At 50.6% G+C, this 22,110-nt stretch overlaps 10 protein-coding genes across 10 annotated transcripts; 3 read left to right on the forward strand and 7 right to left on the reverse strand.

Annotated features, from left to right (window-relative positions):
* Positions 1-2: 2 nt before the first annotated feature.
* Asppvi_009683 (putative MFS transporter) lies at positions 3-1,153 on the reverse strand (the record flags this gene model as incomplete). The annotated part of the gene is made up of 5 exons (XM_043305532.1): positions 3-186; positions 246-575; positions 635-688; positions 739-825; positions 879-1,153. 5 exons carry the CDS (start codon positions 1,151-1,153, stop codon positions 3-5), a joined length of 930 nt encoding a protein of 309 aa, XP_043161467.1.
* Positions 1,154-1,327: 174 nt separating this feature from the next.
* On the reverse strand, positions 1,328-2,089 carry Asppvi_009684 (uncharacterized protein; the record flags this gene model as incomplete). Its single annotated transcript, XM_043305533.1, has 4 exons — positions 1,328-1,478; positions 1,538-1,554; positions 1,616-1,823; positions 1,896-2,089. The coding sequence occupies 4 exons, from the start codon at positions 2,087-2,089 to the stop codon at positions 1,328-1,330; spliced, it is 570 nt and encodes a 189-aa protein (XP_043161468.1).
* Positions 2,090-3,159: 1,070 nt separating this feature from the next.
* On the reverse strand, positions 3,160-4,467 carry Asppvi_009685 (putative oxidoreductase, short-chain dehydrogenase/reductase family; the record flags this gene model as incomplete). Its single annotated transcript, XM_043305534.1, has 6 exons — positions 3,160-3,296; positions 3,383-3,493; positions 3,547-3,633; positions 3,674-3,800; positions 3,871-4,322; positions 4,389-4,467. The coding sequence occupies 6 exons, from the start codon at positions 4,465-4,467 to the stop codon at positions 3,160-3,162; spliced, it is 993 nt and encodes a 330-aa protein (XP_043161469.1).
* A 553-nt stretch (positions 4,468-5,020) lies between these two features.
* On the reverse strand, positions 5,021-6,425 carry Asppvi_009686 (putative serine/threonine protein kinase ENV7; the record flags this gene model as incomplete). Its single annotated transcript, XM_043305535.1, has 3 exons — positions 5,021-5,565; positions 5,616-6,231; positions 6,306-6,425. The coding sequence occupies 3 exons, from the start codon at positions 6,423-6,425 to the stop codon at positions 5,021-5,023; spliced, it is 1,281 nt and encodes a 426-aa protein (XP_043161470.1).
* A 1,185-nt stretch (positions 6,426-7,610) lies between these two features.
* Asppvi_009687 (CAP-Gly domain containing linker protein BIK1) lies at positions 7,611-9,650 on the forward strand (the record flags this gene model as incomplete). Its single annotated transcript, XM_043305536.1, has 1 exon — positions 7,611-9,650. One exon carries the CDS (start codon positions 7,611-7,613, stop codon positions 9,648-9,650), a length of 2,040 nt encoding a protein of 679 aa, XP_043161471.1.
* Positions 9,651-10,354: 704 nt separating this feature from the next.
* Positions 10,355-11,050, reverse strand: Asppvi_009688 (3-hydroxyanthranilate 3,4-dioxygenase; the record flags this gene model as incomplete). The annotated part of the gene is made up of 2 exons (XM_043305537.1): positions 10,355-10,901; positions 11,019-11,050. 2 exons carry the CDS (start codon positions 11,048-11,050, stop codon positions 10,355-10,357), a joined length of 579 nt encoding a protein of 192 aa, XP_043161472.1.
* Positions 11,051-11,350: 300 nt separating this feature from the next.
* Positions 11,351-12,562, forward strand: Asppvi_009689 (RNA 3'-terminal phosphate cyclase-like protein; the record flags this gene model as incomplete). Its single annotated transcript, XM_043305538.1, has 1 exon — positions 11,351-12,562. One exon carries the CDS (start codon positions 11,351-11,353, stop codon positions 12,560-12,562), a length of 1,212 nt encoding a protein of 403 aa, XP_043161473.1.
* A 1,223-nt stretch (positions 12,563-13,785) lies between these two features.
* Positions 13,786-14,308, forward strand: Asppvi_009690 (uncharacterized protein; the record flags this gene model as incomplete). Its single annotated transcript, XM_043305539.1, has 5 exons — positions 13,786-13,807; positions 13,888-13,966; positions 14,038-14,094; positions 14,143-14,230; positions 14,300-14,308. The coding sequence occupies 5 exons, from the start codon at positions 13,786-13,788 to the stop codon at positions 14,306-14,308; spliced, it is 255 nt and encodes an 84-aa protein (XP_043161474.1).
* Positions 14,309-15,575: 1,267 nt separating this feature from the next.
* Positions 15,576-16,751, reverse strand: Asppvi_009691 (tellurite-resistance/dicarboxylate transporter family protein; the record flags this gene model as incomplete). The annotated part of the gene is made up of 1 exon (XM_043305540.1): positions 15,576-16,751. The coding sequence occupies one exon, from the start codon at positions 16,749-16,751 to the stop codon at positions 15,576-15,578; it is 1,176 nt and encodes a 391-aa protein (XP_043161475.1).
* Positions 16,752-19,839: 3,088 nt separating this feature from the next.
* On the reverse strand, positions 19,840-21,736 carry Asppvi_009692 (uncharacterized protein; the record flags this gene model as incomplete). The annotated part of the gene is made up of 2 exons (XM_043305541.1): positions 19,840-21,520; positions 21,711-21,736. 2 exons carry the CDS (start codon positions 21,734-21,736, stop codon positions 19,840-19,842), a joined length of 1,707 nt encoding a protein of 568 aa, XP_043161476.1.
* Positions 21,737-22,110: the final 374 nt, after the last annotated feature.

A 22,110-nucleotide genomic window follows, 5' to 3' on the forward strand; every position in this document is an offset into this window, starting at 1 on the left:
CATCAATGTCCCATTCCCCTGGCTTGATTCTCCCTGACGATGCTCCAGTACTTGTCGCGACTGCGAGCTCGGAATGTCTTTCCCCATTTGATCATCACTAGGAACACGGCAGATATGGCCATGCCAATGAAGGCCGCGGACACAAAGCAGTTCTGGTATCCCAGGTCTTCAAGCCAGGGCGTAATTCTATTTTAGTAAAGTCCTTGTCAGCACTCGTATTCAAGTCCGCTTGGGCCGTAACCTACCCGTAGCCTATGGCAAATGACATTGTATTGCGAACCAAGATGACACTAGCCATCGCATCGCCACTCAGCTCCCTGTAGCTGTCGACGAGATAGTTGACGCTCAGAGTGATTCCGCAGGTGTTGGCGAGCGCAAGAAGGCACATTGCAACTAGAAGTCCGAACCAGTGGGCCTCGTGGGCTGCACCAACACCCCAGAGGAGTAAGGACCCAGGGACAAGAATCAAACATGCAAGGAAGGGCCAGAGACGCTGCTCGGCTTCCATCACTCCGCCGTTCCGTCGAGCTAGTTTGATAGTAAGCCAGTCACTGAATCTTCCGGTAAAAAGTGACCTAGGCTGTGTTAGTAGGGTCTGTACGTTGATTGCTCGCTAGCCCTAAGACCAACTCACCCGCCAATGACACCTAGACAGCATGCGAGATAGCTCAGACCGACCATTGATGAACTGATATTCTTAGTGGGACGCATGCTAGGACCTTCTCTGAGCAGTCTTACCTGAAATTATATGGTGCTGACCCCAGAATAAGAGACGCAGTGGCATTCAACACGTTGAACCATATCAGATACGAGCCATACGAAAACCTGCCCCGTCAATATCCAATGTTGGAAACGAAGATGAGAAACCGCTGACGTACCCAGCATAGAAGATAACTGGCCAGCTCAGGTAATACAACATTTGGTAGAACCTCCTAAACATGTTGTTCCTGGGTTGTCGTGGTCCAATGATTGACAGCTTCTGAATGTAGGTTTTCTTGCTGTAGATGACTCCACACTCTGTTTCGTCCGGTTGTGCAGTGGCAGGTAGAGCTTTTTCCTGGTCACCTTGCTCGGAGGGGGTTGTTGACGACTGTAGCTCACCCTCAACGGTGGCTGTCTCGGCATGTTTCCGTGTGTAGTTTGTCTCCTCCATGAAGAAAAAGAGGAATGCGATAGTCACAGCGCAGAATATGGCAGGCCAGTAGAAAACCCATTGCCATCCCTGATATTGGGCAATAAAGCCGCATATGACCGGCGCAAAGTAGTTGCTCCCCGCCAAAAAGAGGGCATACAGACCCATATACGTCCCTCGTTCATGGGTAAAATACTAGCCTTTATCAATATACGGCATCCGCTTTGAGCCACAAATACTCACCACATCCGTGACCGTCACTTCTGGAAGGGCTTCAATCGGAGCAACGAAGAAGCCTGACAAAATGCTGCGGCCAATCCACTCGCCGTTCGAACGAACATAAGGACTGTTGGGAGTCTCACCATTAGCAATTAGAGTCCATGGTGAAGCATCAGGATAACGTACCCCCATATCAAGGTACCCTATTGCAAAGACTATCAGTTTCTCGACCTTGGCAACGGTACAATTACTTTGCAGACTCACCAATATTCCAACTAATGAGAGAATGTACGTCAACCGTTTACCATACTGCAATGCGAATGGTTGCCAGAAGAGAAGGCCCCAGCCTGCGAGCAAGAACATATATCCGGTTCCCTGATTGAGAGTGTCCACCGCAACACCGGTCTCTTCAGAGAGCTGAACCAGCACCGAATAAACAACCGAGGTTGAGATGCCTGCAAACAAGGTGTACCTGCACGATAGGGAGCAGATTAGCTGTCTGATAAAGAACACCAGATCAAAACAACCTCTTTGGTCGACTCACACGCTCACACAGATCGTAGATAGCAGCTTGCGCCGTGGTGACCAATTCAAGGGATCATCAGGGTCGTTGGAGGGTTCAGGCACGAGCACGATATCTCTGTCTCCCCTATCAAGGTGACGAGTGGCCAAGACACCATCCACATCCACCAGGGTGAACGTGCCTGGGACGGCGTTGCTGTCCACACGAGGCGCCATGACGAGGCAAATCGTTTGCAGAAGGTCAAAATGCCATCCGTAAACTGCAGTAATGCTTTTTATATGTCCTTGGATGTTCCAAATGTGTACACACCTCTCCTCAGCCCGATGGGTGTGCAATTGGAATGCCGAATCGGAGATAAGTCTCACTGCCGAATGTATTCATCACACACAGGGACAGGTTGCTTCTACGAGCTTTAATTTCGAAGACCACCCGGGCGTACGGAGTTGAAAGGAAGTACGAGTACTCGTTATCTCCTCTCGAGGATCCACCAAGAGGCGATATGGCGGAGATGCACATTCCTAATAGTTATTAGGTGCAAGGGCAGCGTCCCAACTGTACTACAACGCACAATAGCCGATAAGCACGGCTCGGAAGCATTCCGCTATCATGGGACTGGATGATGATGCATGGATGCATGGCTGCACCGAGCTCAGATACCAAGGAGGTCCGCTTGATCGCTTATCGGGGCTCGCTCCACGAGGAGACGATGATCCATAGTCAGAAGCATGAGACGAAGGAAGGAGGTCTCTGGCTCAGTGACTCCACCAGTACAAAGAAGCCAATACTTTGGAAGCGGAATTTCCTCCTCTCTTTTGCGGTACTCTGTCTGGAGATAAAGGAACAAGGATGATGGGCTACTGGTGAGGTTCATTGGACAGTCTCAATGGCCGTCGAGCTAAGCAAGGAGCTAGCCAGCGCCACTGGGGTAGTTGCTTATTACCGTAGATTGACAGTAGTAGATGTTCTCCCCTCCTAGTCTTCCGCGTCATTGGATGGGCTCGCCGACAGATATGGGATGAGATGAAACTGATCTTTTTGAGTGGTCGATAGATTCGGGGTCAAGTTGGAGATAGCTGCGTTCCCCCGCACATCTCAGCAATTATTCTCATTGCATATCTCCATGGAAACAAACAGCATCTACTCATTAGCAAGATCACAGGATACACATTGGTTCCATTACCTGGTCATTAGAGATGGCTTTACCTATCGCTGCAAAGGGATACTCATATAGGAACATTCACTATCTACTTTCCTACACATAAGTAGACAGACAACCTCGTCAGCACTAGAGACGCTTAAACTCTTGCCCTACCATCTGCTCACTCCGTGTCCACAACGCCCGACCGTTCTCCTCACCAGCAGGAAAGTCAATTTTCGGCAGAGCAAGGATTTGGCAATTGTCTAGGTATGCGCCGGAGTGTTCTATCCCCGAGGCATATCCATCAGCGCGATAGCCTCCGGCTTGACACATTATATCTTACACAACCATAAGAGAGGATTCCACTCACCGCTGATATCCGGATCGAGAAGAGCTCTGAGAATCGTGGCAATCCCCTGCGACACTGACTTTGGCGCTTGTTGAAGCAGAAGCGGTAGATCTTCTCCCTCTTCAAACAGGGCTGACCGTTAGGAACTCATCAACTGCAGAAAGTCATCTGGTTCTGGCACGCACGCTCTTTCTTCCTTTGGAGCCATGAAGCTACTTGCTCTAGCGAAGCAACGGTCTGAAGGCTTGGTTTGGTGTCCGAAGGATGTTCAGCTCAGGCCAAAGATGGAGGATGATGAGGTTGCAGACTCACTTCCAGCATTGACAGAAAAGGTGCCCATTGACCGTCCACAGCCTGTGATAGCCAGACACTTGATCATCTGAACGTTGGCAAACATCGATAGGGCATATGCATCCAATGGATGATATGTCTTTCCATCCTGCAGAATAGGCAGAAACCCGTGTTGATTACCTTTTAAATCCTAATCCAAACCAGAGCAAAACACTTACTGCGAAATTGGGGTCATCCCACGCCGGCGGCGGAGCTTCAGGCCGGATGCTAGAGCAAACCATGACCACCCTTGAACCCGCCGGCATCAAGTGCACTACCAAGTTGATCAGGAGGAAATTGCTGAGATAGTTGCACTGGAAGTGAGACTCGATTCCATCCTCCGTCTTCATCCACAGTGCAGCCATTACCGTGGGAAACCCCACAAACCCATCTATAGGAACCCCAAGCTGCTTAATAGCTTCCGCCGCCTCGCGCACAGAGGCCAACCGGCCAAAATCTACCGAGATGAAGATCAGCTTGACCTTGGGGTGTTTGTGGTTGATATCGTCCATCATCGCTTGCGCTTCGGCCTGCGACTTGCCCATCAGGATGATGGCGGCTGCATCGCCGCTTGCCAGGGCCTCGGCGGTTGCTGCTGGTAGTCCTGTCCCACTGACTCCGGTCAAGAGGACTTTTCATAAAACATGATTTAGCTTACGATCGCTGTCTTTGAAAGGGCTCGAAATGGTTGGCGTACATGTTCGTTTTTTGATGCTCATGGGAAAGGCATTGACCACATCAGCACCTTTGGTCTCGGATCCCCATTCGATGGCCATGTTTACGACTGTCGATCAAGAGCTCACCGGGTCTGTACAGCCTGGTAGCATTAAGAAGCCTCACTTGTCGCAGGCTGTCTGATTGAATGAGGCTTTTGATTTTCGTCATCGTGAGTCCGTCCACATTACGTATGGAAGACGTCCTAAACATTCGAGACGCCCCATTACCTATTCGGTCCGGTGAATTGTTACCAAGGTCAAGTACGTATGAATGACCAATCGCTAGTAGTATCAGGAAGAGAGTCGCGATCGCGGCAGTATGAAGAAGGGAAGACTTAGTCGAGGGTCTGTCACGACCGGATTCCTTTGTGATCTCAGAGAGAGAAAAGTATAATCGAAATACAAACTTCATAAGAGATGGTGGATATTAAGGAGATATCCAGGGAATATGTTGAGCACTCGGCTCATACTTTACAAATCGGATTGAAACACAATACAATCCGCACATAATGGCGCCGTCAAGACAAGGCGTTGGTCGCAAGAACGCGAAAAGGAAGGTGATAGATTCTCGATAGAGAGAAAGGAAAAGTCACTCCTGATAGAATAATCCCGTTTAAGCTGACCCTGAAGCGATACCATCGTCATCTGACATATCCTTAATCACGTCCTTTATGCTCTGAATGAGCTCATCGATGTCAGGGCGGTCAGCAGGCTCAACCTGCAAACACTTCCGCACTACCTCTTTCACTGGCTCGCTGATGGTTGCGGTGTTGTCTTTACCCGCATCCTCAGCTCCAGCTCGGCCTTTACCCTTGGTAGCGCCGGGCTTCTCATCTGGGAACCGCCAGTCCCCGCCCAATACACACATACTGAGGCTACCGCCGGTCTCCTCGCTTCTGGCCTCAAAGGGGCTTTTCCCTACAAGGCAGGCGTACAATGTGCATCCCAAGGACCAGATATCAACCTTGGTGTCAATGATTGACCCGGTCTTGACGTCGAATAGCTCAGGCGCTCTGTACGGCATGGTACTGTGCTCGGCAGCAGTATCTTGGACGGCCAGAGCTAGTGAACGGGAGGTGATAGCAATCGGGCTGGGCGCTAGGGAGCCGAGATCCATGAGGATCGGAGTCTGACCGTCATCGTCGATCATGATATTGCCTGTACAAGTCAGTCACCCTGCGCATAGAATTGTAGACGCACCAACTCACCAGGCTTAATGTCCCTATGCGCATAAGGGCGGAGTTCGCCCTCCTGGACTCCCTCCTGGCTTCTGGTAACCTCGTCATCCATCAACGGCTCGTTCTCTGAATCTTCTTCGTCTACTCGGTGGCTTGCTCGACGCTTCGATTTGCCCATTTGCATTGATAATTCTGCGTCCGCCTCCTCGCCCTCGCGTCGGACGGATTTGGCTCTGCGCGTAGACCCAGCGCCACTCTTTACCCGATACTGGTGCATTGCTTTAAGCGCATTGGCGACACCGAGCATAAGCACCATTAGCCTCTTCTCGGGAAAGCGAGTATGGTTTACGAGATTCGCATTGATCGCATCTTGAAGATTCCCACGTTGGTAGTAAGGAAGCAGGATGTAGACTGTTTTCGACCCTGGTTCGCCGCCATCGGAACGAAACGTCGAGCCCGGCTCCGTAGATACGCAGTGGTCTATCGAATGGATGATGTTCGGTTGTGATGTGAATAGGTTGTAGGCTTCGACCTCTTTCAAAGCTTGTGATACAGATTCTTGGCCGAATGGACACCGGATCTTCTTCAAGGCGAAGAGCTCTGATGTGGCCTTATCTTGGACGAGGTAAACGTAKGAAAATCCACCCTAGCAGAGTTGGCGATGTCAGTTGAGGGTATATAACAACGGAATAACATGGTCTGGAGATCCGATTGACTTACTTCACCAAGGAGCCGTAATAATTTGAAGCTGCGATTATTGATTTTTAACTGCGGTGTGCTCGGGAAGCAGCACATGCAATCTGTAAAGTTGTAGAGCAGATCGAAGAAATACTGAGCCATCTTGCGCGACGAATTAGGGAAGCTGTCGCGACGGACTCTATATCAGAATAAGATTATGATCGATTGTTCTTTGGTGATCTCCCCAGCTCAACAATCTCCAGTCGTCGTACAAGTGCTTCCGCAGAATGGTCGACTTGCGCGGTCCCACTGTCCCACTGTGGACCAATCACGTACTTCGTGCCAGTGAATAGAAATCGGGAGCGAGATTTGACAATATTCAAAAACAAGTGACCTCGGGGCTGAAGCGGGAGCAAGGATAAGGAACGCGAGGAGAGCGTCGTGGGAGATCAAGGTGCCAGGTGGACGATGGGCAATCGGACGAAGCGGAGATGCTAATCAGGAGAACTGCAAGGTAGTTAATTGTTAGCGTCGGGGAATGATTACTGCTGTACAGAGCAGCGTCTCTTATGTCTCAGTCGAGCATGTGTCGCAGTAAGGTTGGAATGAAGAGGCCATGAATGTCTCATCGACAATAGGATATCTTCAGAGATTAAAGGGAACGTCTGCCTTACAGCCGTGGAGTTCGTCGGATTACGCATGGGCACTGTGGAGCAGCAGATAATAATAATAATAGTACCAGTACCAAGCACTTAACCCATGGTTCGTGTCTCCGTTGTTTGTTATCATTATCATGATCATCACAGTGGCTGTTTTAGTATTCCGTAGAGGATGTTGATACATAACAGGGGAACCATCATGATCAGACTATTACTACAATTGTTGGTGATCGATGATCCCTCGACGTCAATCCTCTGATAAATATCTCTATCCACTGCATGCCTAAACCGCCATTCGTCGTTCCCTTTTTGCCAATTGGATCCCGTTCTGTTCATTCTTCTTCTTCGGGCTTCTTCTCTGCCCAACTGGGAAAATAAAAATAAGAAAAAGAAACTCCCCCGTCAACCCCCTTAAACAGTTAACAGTCTATTGTTGGCTGACAGAAAAGCCATGAAAATTTATCTGCTCCTATCAATCAATGACCAGTCAATGATCTAAAGTGCAGGAGCTCCACTTGTGTCTGTTCTTCCTTGTACCGCATCATCCCTTTAATGTCGCTCTTTTCTTCCCCCCCTCCTGACTTGTGTCCCTTCTGAATTTCTGGACCCTTCACCTTTTCGCTCTGGTCGCGTTCGTCACTTGGAGCACTTTGAGGACGCTCACTCTCAAATCTCGAACTCCATCCCCATGGCGCCTCTCGACGAGATCCAGGTCGGCGATGTTGTAAACGTCCCCGGGGGCATGTATGGGACGGTCCGCTACCTGGGCAGCGTTGCGGGAAAACCAGGCAAGTTCGCCGGGATCGAACTGGCTCCGGAGCATGCCAAGAGAGGGAAGAACAATGGAGATGTGGAAGGGAGAAAGTATTTCAAGACCAATGTCCCTGGTTCCGGCATCTTTGTTCCCATGAACAACAATCGCTACGTCACGAAGCGATCTTCCACATCCGCCCCTACCGCGAGCACCGCCCCTCCGACGCCTTCGCGACCGATCAATTTCAGCAAATCCGTCGGACCCAGTCCTGCAGTGCCTCGTCCGCGTGTAAGACGACCCTCTCTACCTCGCCCTGGATCGCCTCGTGGTCCGCCCCCCTCCAAGCTTAGCCTTGCCGGTCTTCGTACTCCGTCCACCGCTTCTCGAACAGGGCCGAGCCCCAATGGCTATCCTCGAAGTCCAGTTAAAGCTCCGTCTCGCGCATCTGACAGGGCTCCCTCCCGCTTGAGCGTGGATGATGACATGTCCTCGGTTAGAACTTCCGACTTCCATCGCAGCTCGATGGCGTCGGAGGTGCAGGAATTGAAAGATCAGATTAAGAGCCTGGAGAAGCAGCTACTGGACCGCGATAAGCAGCTGGAGGAACAGGCAAATACGCTGGCGGAATTCCATAGGACAATTGAGGACCTGGAAGGCTCGGATGCCCTGTCCATCAGGGCCCAGCTGCGGGAGAAGAATGAGAGGATTGCTCAGTTGACAGCAGAATTCGATCTCCATCGAGCTGACTTCAGAAGCACCCTTGATACGTTGGAAATAGCCGCGTCCGAGACCGAGCGGGTCTACGAGCAGCGCCTGGACGAACTCATGCAGCAGAATAAAGAGCTACAAGACCGGGATGAGGATGTCGAGGCCGTTGCCAGGCAGCTGAAGCAGCTGGAAGAGCTGGTTTCGGAGCTAGAAGAGGGCCTGGAAGACGCAAGACGTGGCGAGGCGGAAGCTCGGGCTGAGGTTGAGTTCCTACGAGGAGAGGTTGAAAGGACAAAGCTAGAGCTGAAAAAAGAGCGGGAACATTCCACCGCTATGTTGAGGGATGCCCATTCAGGCGGAGACGGAGGCCGGCAGTACTCGAAGGAACTAGACCAGAAAGACGATGAGATTCGCGGCCTCAAAGCCATCATTCATTCGTTGAGCAGGGGCGATCCGAACTTTCCTGGCCTGCAGAATGGGCTTGCAAGTTCTCGACAGGACCATGAGTCCGAACAAATCGCTCATCTGGAACAGCGTATTCAGGAATTTGAGCACGCAACCGAGAGCAAGAACTATCGCATCGAGGAGCTTGAGCGGGAATTACAGCAATTGCGGCTTAGCAGTGAGAGCCGTACTCGCAGCTCCACGATCAGCGGTCCTACGACTCACCACAAACCATCGAACTCTGCTGGATATATCGGGACCGCGAGCACCATCAACCATGCTCATCGACTGTCTGACCGCACAGTGGTCCCTAATGACTGGCAAGAGCAACCGCATGGCGAAGGTCAGTATCAGCCGTTTGGCTCACACCACCGAGCAGCTTCGGACTCCTCCCACCACCGTCTGGAGACCATGCATGAGTCTGATGGCCGCTCTGATGATGGCAATTCATTGTGGTGTGAGATTTGCGAAACCGGCGGTCATGATATCTTGAGCTGCACAAACATCCTTGGTGCCGAAACCAAGAACGAGCATGTACTCCCCGTTCAGCAGTCACACCACGAGGGTTCGGCGGACGACAAGTCGACACCCGGGACTTCCATCGCCGGAGAATCGTTACCTTCGAAGGGTGAGGATAGCACCACCCCTCAAAAGACAGGACGAGATGCCGTCCTGGAGGGATTGAAGGGTATCAGTGGAGGACTCACGGCTTCAATGGCTCCTGTTGCAGGGAAAGCCAGTGGAGTGATTGATGAATCGAAGTGGTGTGCCCTCTGTGAGAGGGACGGTCATGAAAGCATTGATTGCCCTTTTGATGACTGAACAGCGGCCGTTGGGTCGGGATGCTGTTGATGGTGGCTCATGTTGGACGATCACCTATTTCTTCTGTCCTTGATGTTGAGCGGGTTCCTCCATTTGGCACATGGCTGAACCTACTAATACTTTGCATACTTTCTACTCTGGCAGCGCCATGCGCCTGTTGCCCTAGACCTCACTTTTCGCACTTTTTATAATCTCCTTTCTTGGGGGCTCTCGCTGTCATGACCATATGAAGCCCAACCTTGCCATTAGAGATACAATCTCAAGGCAAGGCCTTATTCAGCACTTGTGTTAATACCTTCATCGCTCTTCGAGCGCTCACTCTTTCTGACTCGGCTGTTGCCAGCTCTTTCCTTTCATTTCACCCACTTTTGTATTCTTACTGTACTTTTTTGGGTTTAATAGACCCTGTTCTTACAAGCACGTCCCGCAGAATCCCAGAACCTCGGCCCATCCTACCTAACTTTGATTCTCGCTATGCTTCAGCCAGAATTACATGACGCGTCCAAGCGAGTTGCGGGTTTTCAGCTCTCCTCTAGTCAGCAAGCGCATTTGGGTTAACGCCCTGTGTCTTTCTCATCAAATCAATGTACAAACTGGAGATTGTCAGAATACAGCGCTTGAACAACTACATATAGTACATGACTTGTCATCCGGTTTCCCGGGCTTCGTTTATCCCGCCTATAGGTTAGAAAGCAGAGACCCAGTCACTCCAGAAATCTAGGTGGTTGTACAATCTCCCCTTCTTGATATCTCGTTTCCGCAATGGTCCCACATGCCTTGCAAGTCCGTTTCTTCTGATCAGCGGCAAATTCCTCCACCACCTCCTTCACCTGTGTCCCCAGATCCGTACACACAAACCGCTTCTCCCAGACTACCTCCCCACACTTCTTGCAGAACCACAGCATCGTATCAACCGCGTCTTTGGGCCGAGGCTGCTCCATCACTACACCGACTGTGTCCTTGAACCGGACAGGGCAGTGCGGGGTATTGGCGGGCAGTAAGAAGATCGATCCTTCATGGATGGGGATATCCTGGAAGACAGGAGGAGAGACTGATATATCGGCTGTCTTTAGAAGCATGGAGCCTCGATACTGATAGAAGAATTCTGGGGTCGAGTTGATGTGATAGTCCGTGCGGGCATTTGGGCCCCCAACGATCATAACCGTGTATCCGGCTGTCGCGGGGGAGGAGGGGTGGTAGACGCAGTAATTATTCACCGGCGGTTGAAGTAGATGAGAGTTTTCTTCGAGCCTGTAGCCTGGTCATTATTTGAAATGTAAGTGCACTTCTTGGTTTCGTATCAGGAGATGCTCCCTGCGAAGCGGGGGAGGGGTATGCGGTTTTCGGTGTGACTTGAGTAGGAAATACCATTTCGGGATGTTCAGAGCTGGTGGTAACATTATCGCAAGTTTCTTCTTGATTTGGGAGCCTTTTTGATGCCGGACAGACTTTCAATTGACGAGGTATGAGATTTTATTCTTGCAGTCATACATATTGATTATCAAGCAAAGAGCCGAAGTCGATGCGATCATCCCATCTGGCGGAGATAGCCGGAGATAGATAAGCAGGACGCCCGGAAAGGAAGATCATCTCTCCGACAGATTTTCTCTTTTTATCAAAAATTATCCACACTTTGAGATTGAGAGAATCAGCTTCTGATATCGACGACAGGGTATCGGGAGATCTCCAACCCAGCAATCATGGCCACTACATCCCAGCCTCCTCTTCGGTTCACTGGTCACAAGAATTTTGTGAACCGACTGATCTTTTCAACTTTAACCGGCCGTGCAGTCCATATCTCCCAGATCCGTCCTTCGTCGCCCACGAATCCCGGTCTTGCTTCCCACGAAATCTCGTTTCTGCGCCTCTTGGAGGCAGTTACAAATGGGTCCCAGATGGAAATCTCATATACGGGTACTATCGTAATCTACAAGCCCGGTCTGATCACTGGAGGCCTTGCAGGTAACGGGGCCACCAGCGGAGGTGTTATTCGGCATGAGCTCCCAGCAGGATGCACTCGAGGCGTCAGCTACTTCTTAATACCTCTTTGTCTCCTCGCGCCGTTCTCTAAAGCCCCGATCAAGGTACTCTTCACTGGTCCTGGCGTTATCACTTCGGCCACACCCACTGGGGACATGTCCGTGGACAGCGTCCGCACTGCAATCCTTCCTCTTTACAACCAGTTTGGTATCTTCAACAACATTGAGCTTCGTGTCCTCCGCAGGTCTAATCCCGGACCGAACGGCAGGGGAGGCGGTGGAGAAGTTCAGTTGGTCTTCGGCCACCAAGTGCGTCTTCCGAAAACACTGCACTTGATGAACCCAGGCAGAGTCAAGAAGGTTCGTGGCGTGGCGTACTCGGTGGGTGTTTCAGCCTCCAACAATGCAAGGATGATCGATGTGGCGCGTGGCATCCTCAATCCTCTCGTTCCCGACACCTACATTTTCTCCGACGTGTCGTCCGCGCCGCTGGTCCCTGACAGAAACAACCCATCTGCAAAGAAGAAGATCGGTCTTGGTTTCGGTTTATCCCTGGTTGCGGAGTCTTCCACTGGCTGCTTGTACTCCGCTGATGTCGCCTCTCCACCTGCCGGTGGCCAAGCACCGGAGGATATTGGAAAACAATGTGCCTACCAGCTTCTGGAAACTGTATCGAAGGGCGGATGCGTTGCACCGGCTGCAGCTTCGACCATGCTGGGCTTGATGACAATGGGGTCGGAGGACGTTGGTCGACTCCAATTTGGACGGGAGGTGATTGCCGACGAGAGTATCATCCAGCTGGCCAGAGATTTGGCCAAGTTTGGTGCACCTGGTTGGGGTCTAAGAGATGCTACCGGTGAGAATGAGCAAGGGGACGTCATCGTGAGCGTGGTAGGACGAGGTATTGGCAATGTTGGTCGGAAAGTTGCTTGATCACGGCAAGACACGAATTGCTGGCATATGACTGTCTGCTACATATGCTCGCTCATGCGGTTGTCAACACGAGGCTCAATCTTCTTTTGGAGGCTTCTCTGCACATCCGAACCAGTAAAGCAGCTCCGCACACACATGATTGTCTCGTTCCGATCATTTTCCGGTAAGAAGCCATTGGATTTGCTTGGGAGATATGCTCTACCCAGTGTGCATCAAAGTCGAGCGAACTGCCTCGAGTCTAACGAAACAAACGTTCCTCGTCTGGTTCTGTTCTGTGCCTGGGATCCGGCACGCAGTCACTTGTACTTCATACAAACAAGGTCCTTGGCAGGACAATCAATGTCTTGAGGTGTTTGGCCAGGGTAACAAAAGTTTTGAAGGGTTGTTCACCTTTTGCGTCGCATTATACCCATATTTCGATTACCCAAGCTGTTCCTGGACCCCGGTCAGGGAATTGAACTGGTATTCCAAGAAGAGGCGTTTCTGGTGTTTCGGGAAAGAATTATTATGGCCCACTGTGGTTGTATATAGTACAGTACTATCATTCATGCAGATCCTGTACAGTTTAGCATTTGACATCAACGACTAAGGCCTTTTAACACGTTGTATTCGTATTCTTCTTTGCGCGGCTCCTCGCTTCTGCGAGAATATGTATGCTGATACGGAAGGGTCTACTGCTCCAGTGACGCAAGCAATGCTCTTACTGAGTGGACTTCGGCCTGGCCCAAGCTCGAAATTCTTGAAGCTGGAAGGAGTATGGAAGAACTCTGTATGTACCTAGTCCCTTCTGTCAAAGCAGGACCGGACGATCAACGGCTCATGATGACCTTATTTTGCGCACCCCTTTCGCTCTGACCTGTCTTTTTCGTCACGATTTTAGGCGACAAACTGCACAACCAGTTCCCAGCACAGCGATCTTTCCTAGATTGGGGAGCATGACGCTATTCAGTGCCGCAGTTTGATCGTGCCTTCCTTATCTGCAGCGGTTGCCTTGGGGGTCATGGCTCGCCACCAGCGCAGTACAAGAAGGCAGCTGATCCCGTCTTCCTCCTCTTTTCTTTCCTTCCTGCTATTCTGCTTGCCCCTGCCCATGAGACATTTCTTTTCATCTCCTGCGCCATTCTTCTCCTTGTCCTTGTTTCTCAACATGAACCACATTCTTTTTGCTCTCTCCAGATATTTATCTTCGCCGGCTTCACGCGCCTTACTTCTTCCCATCTTCCATGTCCCACCATAGTGGCCCCTGTAAGTAGCCTTGGGGCAAACTTCCTCGTTTCGATCAGAAGCTGATCATTTTCGAAATGCGCGTCATTGAGGCTTGACAGCGAGCTGGTTGTACATCACCTCCCTTGCCGGCCGCCCTCGTTCCTCTGAGCATCATGCCTGGCATCGTGGGCAGGCCCAGTAAGTGACAGAGCTTGTATGTGAATTTGCATATCTCTCTGTCCGATGCCCTGAACTAATAACTTTCACAGGCTGGCTAAAACCATCCGCTCGCACTGCAGGCCAGCTCCCTCACGGGACATGCTCCTGTAAGTGGAGTCCCTCTGTCTCGTTGTGACCTGATCTGATCAGACAAGAGCGTCGCCGCCGCTTCCACTCTTCAACGGCTTGCCAACCATCTATCACTTCGACAACCACGACAACCTGCCGGTCCGGACAGGCCCAGTAAGTGACAGAGCTTGTATGTATTTCTTTGTCCTCAGTGAACTTTCATTCCTTGCTGACAACTTTCAGGCTGGCTAAAAACAATTGTCCGAACCGGAGGCACAGCTTCGAATCCTCTTATGAGCCTGTCAGTTGCCTTTCCTCTTCTGTCTATAGCTCTACTAACGAGGCTACAGTAAACACACGCCTTTTTTTCGAGAACAGACCACTAGCCAACAGTAGCTGCATCGTGGCCGGCCCAGTGAGTGACCGAGCTTGTAAGCAACTTTCTTTTCCACTTCCTTGTGTACCCAACTTACAATTATAGGCTGGCTAAAAACATCTTCGCCACACTGCAGCGAAGCGGAAGCTCATTATTTGATAATGTGAGCTAGTCTTGTCGTTCGTGGTGCGTGTTTGCTAATCTAATCTGTCTCGGAGCTTCCTGGCACGCCCTCGGCTTTGCTGTTGCATCGCTTTCAGGGGAGATTCCATTGTGTTTATGATTGACACTGTGCTCGGTTGATGACAAGAGTTTACGAAGTTGGGGCCTGTACTTAGTGCGAGCTATGCCCTGGTCAAGGTTTTTACCTATAACAGGATGTTTCCCTTGGCCTGGTGGACATCAGTCTGCTACCCGAATGGGGGGACGTGAATGAAGAATCAATAAAACGTCACTATGAGTTGCATTTGAACTGTAATAAGTTTTGAGATTGCAAGTTTTGAGTCCAGAGCTGGAAAGTTGCCTTGGGAATGTGGTCGGTACCAACTAGAGGCTGCGAGAATAGAGCGGAAAGTCCAGAGCGGTCCAAACTCCAGCAGTCCTAGCCCCAGAGCATTCCCATAGACTAGAAGACACCTTCACGAGCAAGCCGCCGTAGGCATGAATTTTGACCTGAGTGTTCGGCAAGGGCTTTTGTCAACGTTGCCTTGCGGTACGAACGGCAAAGATCAATAAAAGATTTCTAGTATAGATTGCCTCGATATTAGAACTAAATCTAACCATCTTAAAATAGTACCACGATCTCGCAAGGGCATCGAATAACCCGGAAATATACATATATGCTCCAAAAGCAGGCTCCGGTCCAATAAACATAGATAGATGTGCAGTTATTGCTGATGAACAGGAAATCGATATGACAGAATGAGACTGACTTGTGCACCCCAACGCCTTTTGCAATGCAGAACACGCCGACTAAATTTGTGGAAATTGAAATGAAGAATAGCGCCGAAAAGTAAAAAGGAAAAGAAAAGCATGAGTGAGGTAAAATGAGGTTGTTCTTTACGCTTGAAATTATATCAGAAAAAGGTATTTCAAAGATTATAAGTTGAAGATCATTGACAGAGGGATTGTTTGCCGGTGGGTTTACTCTACCACGTCCTCGTCTTTGCCCGGGTACATGATGTCTTGTCGGATGATGGCACGAATATGGCAGACGAAAACGAAGAGCCACATGCAGACAATACCGATCGACATGGCCGAGCCAACGCCCAAGACGCCCGGGCTACCCAATGCCCTCCCCAGGGTAATAGTGGCCAAGGTGAACCCGGTATTAGGGAAGACCAGGGCCCACCAGCTAAGATGGAAGGCTGTAGGCGGGGAACTGACGACGGCAATAAAGGCAATGAGGAAGAACCAGAGGCTCAGTGCCCACAGGAACACGCCGATCATGATTGCTATCAGCTCGAGAATCCGAGCATCTTCGAGGGCGTGTGCATCGTTGATGATCTTGAATTCCTCGGGCAGGCCCTTGGCCATTCCCACTAGAGCCAACGCAGTGAAAGCCGGGGGCCCCACGCAGATGAACATCGCTGGTCTATGTTCGCGGCAGGGAAGCCCTGACTGCATTAGTCGGCCGATGTAGTGGGCGTACATCATGAAGCTGATCGAGAAGCCTAGGCCCTGGAATGTAACGCCGGCGGTGATGACGGGGATCGCGGATCGCGCGGGCTGGTCTTCGCCGATGACAGAGGCGATGGTTCCGCTGAGCATGATGGGGAAGGCTGGTAAGATCCACGATGGCATCATTGTCTGGAGGCCGTAGGAGTGGGCAGCGAAGAGGAACGAATACTGGATCACGGCTGTGGCAAGGGTGCAACTACAGTAGATCCAGAAGAGGACTTCGAGCGCGACGAGATACGACCCTAGATCCTCGGAGCCGAAGTAACGATGCAAGCCAGTGATGATCGTTGCAACGGATAGCCAGAAGGTAGGAAAAAAGAGACCCTCGCGAGGGTGGCGCAGGCTGTCAAGGAAACCGCCATGCAGAATGAATCTGAGCGCCATCAGAGAACAGACGAGAGCGAACAACAGAAGATTAATAACATAAACGGCCAACCCAATGCCCTTCATTCCCTTGAAGGTATACGGCTGACTAGCAATCAGAAGAGCCAGTCCACCGGTGCTCATCGTCAAGGTATACCAGGCCCAGGTGAAGTGCCGTAGGCGCTCACGAAGGCTTAGCCGAGGTCTCTTCATCTCATGTTCAGAAAAGCCAGAATCTGACTGTGACGATGTTGGTGGAACATGATCGTTGAACATCGTGACTGCCAGGTAGCTCGGTCCTGATACGGATACGAAAAGAGTATGAATAAAGGCAGAGAAGGAGGAAATTATGTCAAGCTTAGTGAAGATGTCCTAGAACGAGGGACATGAAACAAGGTCCTATTCGGATGAAAGGGATGCGTATAGATGACCTGTCAATGCTCCGACTCCACTACAGAAACCACAGACAGGGCAAAGATGAAATATATCGAAGATCTCGCAGCAGAAATGGTAAAGATCAGCCAAAGTGCACTTGAAAGAATGGATGCAGTATGCGGCGCCTGCAGAAGGAAAGAAGAGAGAAAGATTTGGAAAAGCCTTGGAGAATGTAAGTGATCCGATTGAAACAACGAGATATCGCTGGCGCCATAGATACTTTATAACAGACGGAAAAGCCGCCATGCACATGTGAACGGCCACCTAAAACATTGAAGGCTTCGGGTTAACAACTATTGCCAGCCCATCTGATGTGAATGCTGTCTGGGCCAAGAGTCCAAGAAAATAGGAGCGCAGGATGGATCAACAGTGKTTGGCTTAGCAGATACCGCGAAGGACATCCTATAAACTCGTTGCTCCAGATTGGATCAATGGTTTCCTCGAATCGGAAAGGTTAGGAAGGGAGCTCAGCCAGGCACATATTTAGATAGGGGGCGTAGCTGCAACTCGTCTCCTTGCAAAGGAGAGAAGGTTCACTGTGGAGAGCCTACACAATGGGAAGGTGGAAGGTAAAGCCTGATGCCTAGGCAGATGAGCCATGATCTTCACAATAGTGTCAAACTGACGAGAGTTCGCCAAGAGAATGTTTGGTATGGGAGTGTGCCTGAAGCAAGATGAGCAAGGCATGCAAACAACAAATGCAACGTTCTCGCCATGCCGATCCAGATGACGCGTTTTTGGCGAGCATGGGTACAGGTCACAGCGAAGATAGGAGGGCTTGTCACATAATCTAAAAAAGGAAGAGAGATAAGGTTCATTTCCTATTGTCAGCTTTTTGGCACCTTTTGCTTCTTACGGTATCGGGTTCACTCCTTTGGCCGGCTTTCCTAGTTTAACCTTCGAAAGTGGCTGTCATGATTCGAATCTTGAGATCTTTCCAGTCTTCGACGGCGCGATCTCAAAGATTAGAAGTCGGGAATGAATCATGGGATGAAGAAAGTACCCCATCGGGTCGCCCGATTGCAGGCTTTCGGGCCGAAGCAGTTGGATTTTCACAAGAAAATGGAAAGGGGCCATTAAGCCCAATAGTGGAACCGAAGATCATCGATAGGGAAGGCAACAGCTTTGAAGCCGATTAGACGGGTCTGGGTGCTTGTGTATTCCGTGGGCCCTGATGGCCAAGAGCCCAGGACCCTAGTAAATCATAGGTGGAGGAAGTTCTGGGCAACATTCGAAATATAGCAGATTACAGAAAACATCACCGAGTGAATCTCAACGTGCGCCGACGCCTTCAATTTGGTTTGCCCATGAGCCGGGCCAAGAGAGGGATCGACGACGCATCATCGACGGGAGACCCGCTGCCAAGCTCTGTGGTGGCTGTGGAAACGAAACCAAGTTAGCGAGTGAGACTTAAGGAAAGGGGGAGGGAGTCGCAGTAGTGAAGCCAATACTTGAACGCGCTAGGTTTGTGCGTTGTATTTGCTTTTTCGAACTGCCCCTGAGGCCGGGATGTTATGAGTGGATGTATGGCATTTCCACGCCACGATCTGGTATCCATTGCGTAACCATGAAGAGATCATGGGTCCAGAAGAATGCAATCATCCTGTAGATCTAGTGGAATCAAGAGAGATGGGCTCAGAGGAGAGGGAGATGGAGTCGATGGAGATGCTGGAGCCAGAGGAGAATCCAGCTTTTGCTGCTGGGAAGCGCATCAATGCTTCTCTTGGCATTGGGAGGATTCGCATTAGGCAGGGAGCAACAACCATTTTTAAGAATACTGACCAGGATTCGAGTCTAAAAGCTAGATTTCTCTGTGGGAAATGCTGCATGGTTCGTCAGCGTTATTGTCCAGTCTTGCGTTTTGCACACACGATGCCAAGAATGGCTGTGACGACAGATAGTTCAGTGGAGCTCTGGTGTGTATGAAATATGAAGATCTCCTTGGGAGTTATACAATTCCAAAGCACACTATGCATGATCTACGGAGCATCACTGGCCTTGACCCAGTGCTTTGATCTCTATTCGTGATACATGGCAACTGCTACGTACCACAGCCATTAGACAAATCAAAGGTCCACTGTCGCCGCTCCAACTCCCTCAATATCCAATTCATAGGACCCAAAATATCAACTATGCCTAGGCGGAATATCCACTAGGGTCTGAAATATGAATCAAGGCCAAGAGACGGGAAGGTGGTCCGTCTCCACACACCTCCCGAGTCTCAACGAAGCGAATCCACTTCAATGCCGACAGGCAGATCAGTCATATTCATCTGTTATCTTGTAGGCTCGACGTTGACGTACAGAAGGTGTGATTGATATGTCGATTGCAGCAGTGGAGGCTTGGCATGATGCTCTAGCCATACAGATGTGGTGAACACAGTGGTTGTACAGGGCCCACGGAGGAGATTCCTTGGTACGTCCATATAAAAGACTACATTTGCTGCGCCTGCGCATAGGAAACAAACAGCAGTATACGGGGTATTGATGAGGTGAAGCAGGAATGGGCAGTTCATCATACTGGTCATGATCCAGCCGCGGTCATTATCCAATCCCTCAGTCACGGACAAGATAGACGAGACGTAGAAGAGCAATTGATAATAGGCGAGATCATAAACCAGGATGCACCAGAAATGCTAGGGCAATGGTCATCATCGTTTGTGTGGTCAATTTGACGAAATGGAGTCCCCAAGTTTAAACCAAGGCAAGACTCAGAAAGGTATGCTCGGATAACAGTCTTGTTCCATTGCTTGTCGTTCCATACTCCCCGTTCCATGCATAGATACATACTTCAGACAAAGGTATAAGTGATATACCGACTTTACTAAAAGTGAAGGCCAAATTGAACAAAACTCAACATGGGACACAAACAAGACGCCTGATAGGATGGACAGAAGTGAAGCGAAGTGAAGTGCAAGTGAAACCCAAATTCACATCATGCGGAAGACCAAATCTGAGGCAAGTTCGGTTGTCGAGTCCAAGAGCGCGCGGAAACCACGGCTCGAAGGTCGATCTGCCATTCGTGGCCGTTTGTCGACCGGTGAAGCCAATGGCGAGCTTACCATACTTTCCATTGGAGGACAGTATTCTGCAAGCTCTCTCACCTTGCAGGCGGCGTAGTGTGTAACGAGTTTCCGAAGCTCGTTGTCGCGAAGCTGAGTGGCCGAGGTTGGTGAAATTGGCTCCAGACGGGTCGTCTTGGTGTAGGTGTAGTGGAGGAGGTCAAGGACCATTCTGGCCTTGGTTGCAGTCAAAGCAGCTTGCTCTTCCTTCCGTTCGCCGTCTTTCGGACCAGGAAACGCTAGACGCAGCAGATCCGCGTGGAGCTTTCGTAGACACAACTGTGCCAGAGCTGGAATCAAGTATCGTACGGCGAAAACGTACAGCTTGGCGTGGAAGACAAGATACGGGAGATCCGACTTGCTGGAATCCGAGTTTGTCGCTGTCGGGGTGAGAGGTCTTGTCCCGTAGGTCGAAGGATGATCAAAATAGTCCAAGCTCACAAACTCATCCCAGAGACCAACTCCAGTTGGGCGGCGCGAAAGATATAGCTGCTTGGCGAAAGAGGTGTCAATGAACGCTTCCATATGGCTTCGGGGAGACACAACCTCTTCCTTGACCTCGTCCTGCTTTTGACTGTCGTGATCAAGTTCCACCTTCTCATTGAGGGTGCCCTCGACCTTGGGAGGCACAGGGGTTGCTCGGTCCCAAATCTCAGTATCCAAGGACAGTGCAGCAGCATTAAGGGACTCGTCCGCTCCAGTGGGCCCAGGAACTTCCACAACTTCTGCTACCTCATCTACTTTAGTAGGTTCGGTCACTGGAATCGGATCATCCAGCATTGTAGTAGTCTCGGAAGTGAGGTGGTCATCAACCTGGTCACTAAGATTTCCAGGAGGAGGGGTTGTTGGAGGAGTCAGATTAGACATTGGTTCCTCTGCCGTCGCACCACCTTGCTGTTTCTTCTTGTCCTTCCTGGACTTCTTCGCTTTCTTGCCCTTCAAGGGCGCGGCATCCTCGCCGAGCCCCCAGGCAAACCCCTCTTCGGCAGCAGGAGTAGCCAGAGGCTGCTCACTTGGCTCGTCACAGGTTGAAGCCAGATCCTGTGTTGGATCATCGGGTGCCGCAACATCCTCTCCCACGTCGTTGTTGCCGTCCTTCACACTTTCGCCCTCCTGCGGCTGCGCCGACTCCTCATTTGCAGCGACAGTCTTCGAGTCTCCACAATCTGGCACATCCTGGTCCCCGTTCAGAAGCTTGACAGACGGGGGAGGAGATGGTGCTGGGGGAGGAACGGCCGAGGCGAAGGGATTGGGATTCGAGAACATCCCATTGAACGTGGGGTCGTTGCTGGCGTCTTCCTTCTCACCTTCGCAAGATCCCGGCGTTGGCACATTGTAATCGCCCGTGTAGGCATACTCGCAAAAGGCCACGAAGGTTTCGACATCCTCCTCCTCCAAGACGGCAATATGATGCTTGGACTCCCTGGTGAGGCCGCTGTTCATGAGATGATCGAGCGGTTTCGAGACATGGCGGGCAAGACCCGATTGAATTGTCAACTTGGTATGACTAGGCCCAACAAGGAACGTGAATGGTGGTGAATGGACGATGCTGTATCCAGGGGAATGATTCGAAGAGTCAGCGGCAACGCTGTCATGGTTGGCATGATGGCTTGAATGCTCGTATCTATTTTGATCATCTTGGATGTTTGGGATGAAATCAAAGTAAAGGCGTAGCGCAAGCAGGATGCCGAAAACAGAGATATCCCCTCCAGGCTGATCGATGAAGATGCTCAACTCACCTGCTCCAGTCTGGAGACGACTCCATTGACAATACTGCCCGGAAATTTCCTCCGCTTTTTCTTCCAACAAAAGGGCAATGCGATCTCACCAAGACAAAGGTGTGAATAAGGACAGAGCAAATACAATTGTCCCCAATTCCCCTCGCTCTGAATGCGCTGCAATAAATACTAACAGCCCGAAACAGTCATCGTTGTCTCTTCAAATCTGAAGCCGAGTCCACGCGAACTGAAGTTTCTGACCCTGCGCCCTCCTATCCTTGCCTTCTGCAGCCTCATTTTCCTCTATCTAAACTAAAGAGAGGCTACAAGCGCGGAAATCGACCCAGATGGGTCAAGTTAGTCTGCTACGTGTGCATTCACCACGGGATTTAGGGCGGTTTGACCGCCAACTTCTATTCTC

The sequence above is a fragment of the Aspergillus pseudoviridinutans genome (genome assembly GCF_018340605.1).
Source record: "Aspergillus pseudoviridinutans IFM 55266 DNA, scaffold_7, whole genome shotgun sequence".
Lineage (NCBI taxonomy): Eukaryota > Fungi > Ascomycota > Eurotiomycetes > Eurotiales > Aspergillaceae > Aspergillus > Aspergillus pseudoviridinutans.